Source organism: Pan troglodytes, chromosome 15, assembly GCF_028858775.2.
Source record: "Pan troglodytes isolate AG18354 chromosome 15, NHGRI_mPanTro3-v2.0_pri, whole genome shotgun sequence".
In the NCBI taxonomy this organism is placed as follows: domain Eukaryota; kingdom Metazoa; phylum Chordata; class Mammalia; order Primates; family Hominidae; genus Pan; species Pan troglodytes.
In genome coordinates this window covers 98,522,026-98,533,055 of record NC_072413.2, presented here as the reverse complement: position 1 = coordinate 98,533,055, position 11,030 = coordinate 98,522,026, and the positions used below count along the sequence as shown (strand labels likewise).

The following is an 11,030-nucleotide window of genomic DNA, read 5'->3' as shown; positions in this document are numbered from 1 at the left end:
CGGAGATGAACCTGGGAGAGGAGTGGTGCCTTGCCTCGTCTTAGCTACAGCGACAGTGGAGCAGGGACAGAATAGTGGGGAGGGGGAGCCAAGTGCCCACCTCCTCCTGCGTCCCCCACTGCTTTGGCCCATGGGCAGCCTCCTCACATTCTCTGCCCTTCTCCACTGACTCCCCTGCCTCACCAAGTTGAGGTCTGCCTCCTCCAGGAAGCCTTCCAAGGTACCGGTGGGCCCCACCCTCGCCTGTCAGCAGATCCCTGGGCTCCTGGAGTAGCCCCTCAGTTACAATTCTGGTGGGGGTTCCATCTAATCAGCCTGTACAGGCACCTGAGGAGCCAGGCCTCCTCCCAGCCCAGCTCCTCCAGGCTCCTCAAGGGTCCCTCACTTCTCCGCGCGGCTCCCTCACCAGGCGGGCACACCTGCGTGGACAGCATGCACACTGGTGGGGCAAGAGGCTGCCCAAGGGGCCCAAGGCTTGGGCCAACCAGGGGCCCAGCTGGCCACAGTCCTGGGGAGTGCAAGCGGCTGGGGCCTGTGAGGCTGGTGGGGCGCTGAGCTCCAACAGAATCCCTGAGGGCAGACCAAAGACCCAGACCACCCCCACTTCAGGACTCCCTTGCTGGGACCCGCAGAGCGGGGCTGACCCCGTCTCAAGCTCGCACAGTTCTCTCAGTCTCCAGAGGTCCAGCAGGCCTGGGAGGAGGGAGGCGAGAAGAAGCTGCTAATGCACACTTGTTGCTGAAATCACTTAACAAACAGCAAAACACACATTTATTGGGCATCGCCGGCTGCCCGCCAGGCGCTTTCACTAGTGTAGTCCTCACACTCCTGAGGCAAACAGACTTTTCTCCCCACTTTACAGATGAGGAAACTGAGGCTCAGAAGGTGGTACCCAGGACCCACAGCCAACCTCTGTGCTCATTCCTCTCATCTACCCTTGAGGAAGAGGGGAGTCCAAGAGCCCAGCTGGCATCGGGAAGGTTCAGTGACAAAAAGCTCAGTGCCAGATCTTCATGTCCCCTCCCCAGGAGCAGGTGGCGAGGACGGAGGGCAGCACGGGGTGGTAGGTGGTGCCGACACAGGCCTGTGTGTGCCCCTGCAGTGTGCATGCTCGGCTGGCTGTGCGGAAGCTGTACATCAGGACCCGGCCATCGGCGCTGCCCGTCACCAGCAAGTCACCGCCTGGGGAGCACTCGCAGCCCACTGAGTAGCCCTCCACCTGCAGAGAGGGACACAGCGGGTGAGCAGGCCGCACCTGTCAAGCCGGGGTGAGTATGCCCATTCTACAGAGGAGCAGGCTGAAGCCCCGAGCTGACGGAGCAGAGCTGGGCTTCGCACCCCGTGTCCCTGAGGCCAAAGCCCAGGTCCCGCCCATGAGGCTGTAGAGCCCTGATGCGGGCCCACATCCCAAGGCCAGTTCAGCAGATCCAGCGGGACCAGCTCCAGCCCAGCTGAGGGGTCTGGCCTCAGTGACAGTCACTAAGCACCCAGCCCCTTCCACCCCAGCAAGGCTTGGCCTCGGTGCGGAAAGGGAAGGATGCAGAAATGACACCCATGACCATTCTGTCCTGTTCCTGCCCCCCACTTCTGAGACCTGTCTGTGTGAGCCAACTACTGCTTCCTGCCCAGTACGTGGGGCCTGGGGTGAGGACCAGATGTGGCTCAGGGACTTGAAGAGACAGTGAGCCACATGGCATGCGCTCACCCAGGAAACAGAAAGCAGGATCCACCCAGACAGAGGCTCCATGCACCCCAGGGCCCATGTCCAGGACTGCCAGGAGGCTTGGGGCTGGGGCTCAGCATTCGCCTGGGGGACAAGGACAGAAGTACCTTGTGCCCTTCATAGCGCCGCCGTCTGCTCATCCGGTAGGGCCACACAGTGGAGAAAAGGGCCAGGTAGTTGCCATTGGTCTGTGCCAGGAACACAGGCTCTCTCGGGTGCAAGGCGAGGCTGGGGCAGGTGAACCTCTCCTGAGAACAGCAGAGCCACAAATGGGTCAGAAAAGACACCCCCCACCTGGCACTCTGCTCTGGGGCCTGGGGCCTGCTCCCAGACCCTAGCTGGGTGTCTCCATTGGTTTCCTATCACTGCTGTGACAAATCACCACAAGCTTGGTGGCTCAAGACACACACATTTCACATCACACAGTCCTGCGAGTCGGAAGTCTGAAAAAGGCCTCGCTGGGCTGAACTCAAGATGTTGGCGGAGCTGCACTTCTTTCTGGAGGCTGGAGGGGAATCCAGTTTCCTCCATGTTTCCCAGCTTCTACAACCTGCCTGTGTCCCTGTGGCAGGCAGGAAAATGCCCCCCAAAATATACCCATGTTCTAATTCCTGAAACCTGTGAATGTTACCTTACAGGGTCAAAACCAAGGGTCTCTGCAGACATAACTAAGGATTCTGAGATAAGGAGATGATCCTATATTACACTAAATGCAGTCACGTGCAGCCTCATAGAAAGAAAGCCAAGGCTGGGTGTGGTGGCTCACACCTGTATCCCAGCACTCTGGGATGCTGAGGCGGGCGGATCTCTTGAGCCCAGGAGTTCGAGACCAGCCTGGGCAACATGGCAAAACCCCGTCTCTACAAAAAAAAAGAAAGAAAGAAAGAAAGAAGGAAACAAAGGGAGCGCAGAGATGTGACAAACAGTGAAGGTGGTGTGAAGATGCTGGCTTGGAGGGCTGGAGAGATGCAGCCACAAGTCAGGAATGCCGGCTGTCACCAAAAGCCAGAAGAGGGCAGGAAGGATTCTCCCCTTGACACTCCAGAGGGAGCACACCCTGCCAACACCTTGATTTCAGCCCAATCATACTTAATATTGATTACGAACTTCGGGCCTCCAGAACTGTGAGGGAATAAGTTTGTGTTCTTCCAGCCACCAAGTTTGTGTAATTTATCACACAAGGATAGAAAAGGAATCTACATGCCCATCTCCCCACCTCCACAGTGAGCCCTCAGGGACAGCCCAGCCCAGCCCAGGGACCCACACAGCCAAAATGCACAGTAAGTGAGGAGGTAAGTGGCCAAATGAGAAAAGAAATGCAGGCACAAACCTCAAAACACAGGGGGCGCGAGATCTCACTGCTTCATTGACAGGAAGCACCCCTAAAAACTACCCCCTCAAGCTGGCTTTACATTGTTCTAACTATTGTCCCTAGGCCACACTCTCTAAGTGAGCCCAAACTCAGAGGGCAAAGTGGGGAGCAGCAGGAAGCACAGCTGCAGGCTGATGTGGCCATCAGAGGCAGAGGCTGCCACGGCCAGATAACGAGCTCCCAGTGTGACGGTGCCAGGCTGAGCACCTGCTCCCTCCGCACAGACAGTGTGGAGTGTAACTATAGTTCAGGCGCAAGGCACCTTCATCTGCCTCACTTCCCCTGGGCTCCTGGAGGCAGGACACCCTCAGAGGCCAGACGTGCCCCTCCAGCTCCCCACAAGGGCCTGTCCTGCCCAGTGGGTTGCCCTGGGACACCCTGCAGTGGAGGTCTAGAAGCGGGTTTGCTCAGAGCCACTTAGAACCCACTGAGAACAAGGAAAAGGCAGGGAAGAAAAGAAGGTGTACACAGGATAGATATTTCATGTACACCCACATATTATCATATACACATGACATACAGTTTTAAATTCAGAGATTAGTCTTGGGTTAGTTGAAATCTCAAAAGATGATGATGATGGCGGTGATAGTGGTGACAATGATGACGGTAGCGGTGGTGGTGGTGGTGATGATAACAATATAATAGAGATGGTGGTGGTGACAATTACGGTGGTGATGGTGGTGTGACAGAGATGGTGGTGATGATGGTGGTAATGGTGGTGGTGGTGCTAGACATGCTGGTGACAGTGGTGGTGATAGAGATAGTGTGGTGCTGATGGTGGGGTGGTACTGATAAGAGATGGTAGTGGTGACAGAGATGGGGTGGTGTAATGACGACAGTGATCGTGGTGGTGATAGAGTTGGTGGTAGTGATGGAGACGGTGGTGGTGATAGAGTGGTGATGGTGGTGGTGCAGCAATAAAGATGCTGGTGACAGTGAAGGTGACAGAGATGGCAGAGGTGATGATGGTGATGGTGGTGGTGATAGAGATGGTGTGGTGGTGAAGATGAGAGTGGTATGGTGACAGTACGATGATGGTGGTGCTGGAGATAAAGAGGACGGTGGTGATGGTGGTGGCAGTGATGACGATGATGGTAATGGTGGTGAGTATACAGATGGTGATGCTGATGCTGATGGTGGTAGTGCTAGTGATAATAGTGGTGGCAGTGATGGTGGTGGCACGGTGGTGACGATGATGGTGATGAGTACAAAGATGGTGATGGTGATGCTGATGGCAGTGGTGCTGGTGATAATGGCGGTGGTGCTGGTGATAATGGCAGTGGTGCTGGTGATGACACGAGTGGTAGTAGTGACAATGATGACTGTGGTGGTGGTGGGTATAGAGATAGTGATGCTGATGGCAGTGGTGCTGGTGATAATGGCGGTGGTGCCGGTGATGATGGTGGTGGTGGTGGATATAGAGATAGTGATGCTGATGGTGGTGGTGCTGGTGATGGTGGTGGTGATGACAGGAGTGGTGGTAGTGACAATGATGACAGTGGTGGTGGTGGTTATAGAGATAGTGATGCTGATGGTGCCGGTGCTGGTGATAATGGTGATGATGACAGTAGTGGTGGTAGTGACAATGATGACAGTGGAGGTGGTGGGTATAGAGATAGTGATGCTGATGGTGGTACTGGTGATGGTGGCGGTGATGACACTGGTGGTGGTAGTGATGCTGATGGTGCTGGTGCTGGTGATAATGGTGGTGGTAGTGGTGATGATGGTGGTGACGATAGTAGTGGTGGTAGTGACAATGATGACAGTGGTGGTGGTGGGTATAAAGATAGTGATGCTGATGGTGCTGGTCCTGGTGATAATGGTGGTGGTGGTGCTGGTGATAATGGTGGTGGTGGTGGTGATGACAGTAGTGGTAGTAGTGACAATGATGACAGTGGTGGTGGTGGGTATAGAGATAGTGATGCTGATGGTGCTGGTCCTGGTGATAATGGTGGTGGTGATGGTGATGACAGGAGTGGTGGTAGTGACAATGATGACAGTGGAGGTGGTGGGTATAAAGATAGTGATGCTGATGGTGGTACTGGTGATGGTGGCGGTGATGACACTGGTGGTGGTAGTGATGCTGATGGTGCTGGTGCTGGTGATGATGGTGGTGATGATAGTAGTGGTGGTAGTGACAATGACAACGGTGGTTGTGGTGGCTATAGACACAGTGATGCTGATGGTGGTACTGATGGTGACGATGATGGTGGCAGTGATGTCACTGGTGGTGGTAGTGATGTTGATGGTGGTGGTGGTAATGACAGTTAAAGCACAGAAGCATTCCCTGTGCCTGACACTGTGCTATACCCTTTACAAACATTCTCTCTCTCTCTTAATTCTCAAAACTATTTTCTAATGAAGAAAGTGAGAATCAAAGAGGCTAAATAGCAGGCCCAAGGCTCTCCGCCTTATAAGGTCCTAGTGAATCCAGAACCTTAATGCAGGTGTTCTAACTGTGGGGCCCCTGCTCTGAACTCCTGGGCTACATCAACTGCCAATGCCACTGAGGGTCAGAAACCCCTTCTGAGTAGCTGGTTGTGGTGGCAGTGGGAGGGTGGGGTTTCTCAGGTTGCACTGCCACGTTCCCCATTGATCTGGACTGAACCGCGCCCCCCAGACCCTTACCCTGTGGGGTTGCTGTGCTGGCACAAGAAGAGCAGAAGGAGGTTGCATCTGGAAGCCCACAGCAAGCTCTCCATGTGTGCGGCAGGCTGAGACCTGACTACCCTCATCCTGGAGATTTCAGTCCAGTGAGCCTCCTTCCACAGAAGGGACCTGGGACCTCAGACAGACCAGAACTACATGGATACGCTCTGTGGCTGAAACTGACAGCAATGCCAAATGGGATTCCTTACGTGAAAAATCTGGTTGGAGATTTTGGCAGAGGTCCGGAAATCCCAGGCAATAATGGTGCGGTCAGCCGAGTCCCGGGTGGAAGCATCTGTGCTGCTCAGGAACTCGGAGCCTTCCCGGAGGAACAGGATGTCCAAGGTCTGCTGGATGGTCGCCTTGTAGCTTCTCATCACCTGCAAGAGCGGACACTGGTCATGCTGGCAGGCCTGGCAGCACGGACAGGCGCCTATGCAGGGAAGGCCAAGGACCCAGGGGGCAGGCAGGTTTAGTGAAGTTTATGCTGGGCCACACACACCCAGGCTGAGCAGCACCCGCAAGCCATATATGGAATCATGGACCCTCCTGCCCCACGCCCAGTCCAGTGTCTGTCAACTTCTCAGCCCCCCTGCTCTATTGCCACATGGGTCCAGAGAGGCATCCCTATCACCCCTTGAGAGCAGCAGGATCCCAGGGAAAGCGCTAAGGGAAGGGCCTTGACTCGCCAAGGGCACCTCGAGAGCATATTGACATCCATCAACACTGGGGTCATGCTTTGAGTGGGTCTTGCTTCTGAAGACGTCACATAATTCACAGCTTGCAAAGTCCCAGATTGTTGTCCCAGAGGAGCCACAGTAATGCAGGAGCAAGTGTGCTTGGGGACAGACCATAAAGCCAGAATCACAGGACATATTTTAGCTTTAACGACACTTTGTATTGTTTTAGCATCATCACCGATACTTCACAGTCTGCTGTCTCATAAACTGACTTTATTAAGTATTGAGCAGTTGTTTTGCTTTCTTAGAGGATTTTATCACATTCAGCTTCTGCTCTCAAGTATCCAGCTCTGGTGGGGAGACGGAGAAGGGTCCCAGTACCAGGACTAGCAAGTAGCTCCACTTAACAAACTCACAGAGGACGGGACTTTAATTACAATATGGAAATAACATGCTGGGCACCCACGCGCAGCCATGGAAGCGCAGCAAGGTCTCAAGTTGGTCGCAGGGGCCGGCCGGTCCCTTTACCAGTTCCTGGGGCGCCACCATGTGGCTGCAGCATAAACGGTTCAGTTTATGCTGGGCCCCGCCAGCTCAAAATGAGCCACCTTGACTTTTTAATTGGAGTTCATACCTTTCAAATTTTGCAGACATATTTTCTGTCATCCTCCTTAAAATGTATATGTCAAATTCACATTAAATGTGTCACTCCATAATTTCAGTTTAGGTTAGAGGAGGAGGAGGTTGAGACCCATTCTCTGGATGAGGTTCACTGAGGCCCAGGAAGAGGTAGGGATTTGCTCAAGGTCACAGGGCCAGGGCATGGTGGAGCCTCTTCCGACCTCCACGGCTTCCCTGGGACCCACGGTTCATTCTCCTGCTGGTCAATTCCTGCCTCTGTAATTCCTGGGGGAGGGTAGGCAACAGATGACCGCTCTTCTCTGAGCCTCTTCCAAAGCAAGCCTCAACCAGGGAGATTTCAGAGTGGGCACCCTGAAGCCTAAAGAATGACCCAGGGGTGGAAAAAACAGTCTTCTGAATGCAGAACAGGGAGACAAGCCGCCCCTCACGGCACGGCTGCCTGCCTTCCTCCACGCACTGGATTCTGCATGCCTGTGCCTGCTCTATCCTCCCGCATGGCCTTAATATCACAGCCCCCACCAGCCTCAACACTTTGATCCCTAAGAGGCTGACCCAGGGAAAGGATGAGGAAGATGACGGCCCTCCCTGCCACTCGCTGAGTGCCCGTTAGGTGCTGGGCCTTGGCTGGGGGGTTCACATAAGTTATCTCATGACAAGAGCCCCATAGGTAGCTTCTCTCGGTGGGCATGAAGTCTCAGAGACAGGCAACTTGCCCAGGAGCCAAGAACTACCTGCATGCCCCTGCCAAAACACCACCTGCCTCCCAAGACAAACTTTTTGAGGAGAACCAAAACAGTTGTTCCGTACATTTTCTGAGAATGGATGGAAATGGCCCAATTCATTAAGGTGTCATAAAAGTGAATGGCTGGGAAACAAGCCGTGTTATGGGCGATCCCTGCCAATAATGTGGCTGCAAGTGGAAGGCTGGCCTTTGAAGTGATCGCCACCGAACATGATTTACTCGCCTTCACAACTGCTCATGCCCCAGGAAAGAGCAAAGGAGCCATTTGTGTGTCTAGCTGGTGGGTTTTATGGCAACCTTAATTACACCAACAGCTGGCATGGGACGCTGCTACCTAAGCCTAACGAGCTGGATCCAAAAGGGAGTCTCACTCAGACTCTTCTGGCAACTGCGGGCCCCTGGTAGAGACGCAGGGACATGGTCTTGGGGAAAGCAGAAGATCGATCATGACACATGCAGGGGTTATGTCCCTACAATCTGCCCACCACTCGGCCCGCCAGCAAACCTGGGGGATGCTGGGCTGCTGCCGACTCGTCCAGAGCAGCCTTGGGTTCCTGCCACTTCCAGAGTGCACGGGGTTGGGGGTGGTCACTGGGCTCCAATCTTGGCCCACTACAGATTTACTATGTGCCTGGGGAAGGTTTGTTCCCTTCCTAGGTCTAGTTTTTGAGTCATCAACACGAGGGGCCCAACCACACCTCTGAGCCTCTAAGTACTCCTGGTCCTCAGAAAGAAGAAGGACTGGCGGATGCACCCAGCTATCCTTCACCCCATGCTGCCAGTCCTCTGCACCCAGACCTGAAGGATAGGGGGTGGGGAGGCACTGCTCTGGGCTCACACGCAACCCTGTGCTCCCTTAGCTGCCCACATCAGCCACCTGCCTACGCCACAGGACTGTGAGCTCCTGGCACAGACGCCCTGCTGCCCACATTTCTGGGTCACCCTTGGCTAGCACTGGGTCTGCCCCTGCAGGCATCAGTAAGGTGTGTCAAATTGATGCTGGATAAGTGAGTAAATGCATAAATGAATGAGTGAATGAACAAAAGGTCGACTACTTTAAAAGTAGCAATCCAGGGTCCTCCGGCTCCCAGCAACATCCTGGCACGCAGGGCTGAGGCAACACACAAAAGCCTTTGCCACTGGCTCTCCCAGGACCCCCGGGTGAGATGACATTCACTCACAGGTCCTTCCCCTGGCCCTGATTGAGCCAGCCCCTGCCCTGTGCCTCAGACATGGAGACAAAGGAAAGCTGCTCCAAGACCTTGGTGGGAGGTGGGAGCACAGCAGGACTGTGCTCCACGCTGCAGCCTCACAAGAGCCCAGAGGTGGGTGGGGCCTCTCCTGGCCCTTGGATGAGCAGGGGTGAGATGCCAAGTGGGAGGGCCCAAGCACTTAGGCAGACACCCTGGGGACCTGAGCCTGGCAGCCTATTACTGGCTGCATAATTTTGGGCAAGTAACTTCCGTCTGTTCTTCAGTCTCCATACCTGTAAAGTAGGGGTAACAACAGGACCTCCAGCTGAGGAACTAAGGGCGCTGTGCCCAGCTAAATGCCTGACACATACGAGCCCGATGCTTGTAAACCTTCTCCTCCCCAGCCAGCCAGAGCTAGAGTCCCTAGGATGGAGCTGTGAGTTCTTGGGCAACTCTCAATAATAAATGCATTGTCTCTTCCAGTGCCAAGATGCAAGGCAAAGTGGAAAGGTAGCACAGGACCCACTGCTTTGGTTTAAAGTCGCAAAAGCAGAAGTCGCCAATCACATCGGATGGTGGCTATCAAAAGCAACTGACATTTACATTAAACAAAGTAAACCATAACTATGAGAAAAAACATGATTGAATTTCTCTACAACCTGGGACTAGGGAAAACTTTCCCAGCTATGACTCCAAACCCAGAAGCAATAAGAGAAAAGTTGAATAAACTGGACTATATAAAAACAATAATAATTAAAAAAAATACTTTGGGATGGCAGAAAGCAAGCAAGTAAATAAATAAATAAAGTAAAAAAGACAAGTAGGAGAAATATTTACAACTTCTATTACAGGCAAAGGTCACTATCTGTAATACACAGATGGTCCCTAAAAATAGATGAAAAAGACCAATAGCTCTACAGAAAAACGGGCAAGGAAACAGAGCTCAGAAAAAAAGGAAATGGTCCTTCCACTTTGCTCCTAACAAAAGCAATGCAAATTTAAATCACACAGAGATACCATTACTTGCCTATCAAATTAACAAAATCCCAAAGTTTTGCAACACCCTTGTTAGGTGGCTCTGGGGGTGTTAGGTATCTACATATGGCTGCCAGAAATGCAAATGGTACAAGCCCTGTGCAGAAAGGATTTAGACAACTTTGAGCAAAATAACATATGCATTGTTACTCGGCAATATGCATGACCCAGCAACCCCACTTCTAAGAACTAATCCGAAACTTACACTGGCAAAATCCCAAAGAGATATAAGCACAATGCCACTGAAAACAGCACTATTTGTAGAAATAAAAAACAGGGAACAACCCAATGTTCATCGAGAAAGGACTGGCTGAATAAACTCTAGTACATTAATGCTCTGGACCACTACGCAGTTGTAAAAAAGAATGAGGAACCTATCCTGCTATGAAGCGATCTCCAGGACACATTGTTCAGTGAAAAAAAATCCAAAGTGGGAGAAAAAAAGTGTGTAAAGTAAGAAGAGGTGATATGAACGTGCGTGTGTTTGCCTCCACTAAGAAGCAATAAGAAGACAAACTAGAAACTAAAATAAGTAAATAAATAAGACTGCCTTAAGAGGAAGGGAGGGGAGCAGAATGGGGGAGACAGGGTTAGAGGTGGAACATGGATGATTTCTCGAAATGTACCTTGTTTTGCAGATTTGACTCTAGAACAAGGATTACAAAGTTTTTCTGTAAAGAGTCAGTCAGTAAATATTTTAGGTTTTGTAGGCCATATGGAGTCACTGTTATATATAATTCTGTGTGTGTGTGTGTGTGTGTGTGTGTCTATGTGTGTGTCTGTGTGTTTGTTGGAGCTGGTTAAAAATGTAAAAACCATTCTCACCTCAAAGACCATATAAAAACAGGTCACAGGCAAGATAAGACCCATCAACTGTAGTTTGCCAATCCTTTCTCTGGACTCATATACACATTTTATTAAATTATGCAACAAAATTAACTTAAAAAGCAATCTCTAAAATGTGAAAGCAAAATTAGGCAAACAAAATTGACCA

The 11,030-nt window shown here is 52.1% G+C and overlaps 1 protein-coding gene across 3 annotated transcripts in view; it reads right to left on the bottom strand.

The window, feature by feature from the left end:
* Positions 1–735: 735 nt before the first annotated feature.
* WDR25 (WD repeat domain 25) overlaps positions 736–11,030 on the bottom strand; it is a 155,458-nt gene continuing 145,163 nt past the window's right edge. For all 3 annotated transcript variants that reach the window (XM_016926734.4, XM_016926736.4, XM_016926735.4), the window contains exons 5-7: positions 5,954–6,124; positions 1,831–1,971; positions 736–1,219 (exon numbers count right to left, since the gene is read on the bottom strand). In XM_016926734.4, coding sequence (XP_016782223.1) covers positions 998–1,219; positions 1,831–1,971; positions 5,954–6,124 — 534 coding nt within the window. In that variant the 3' untranslated portion in view covers positions 736–997. The remainder of the gene's footprint in view (positions 1,220–1,830; positions 1,972–5,953; positions 6,125–11,030) is intronic.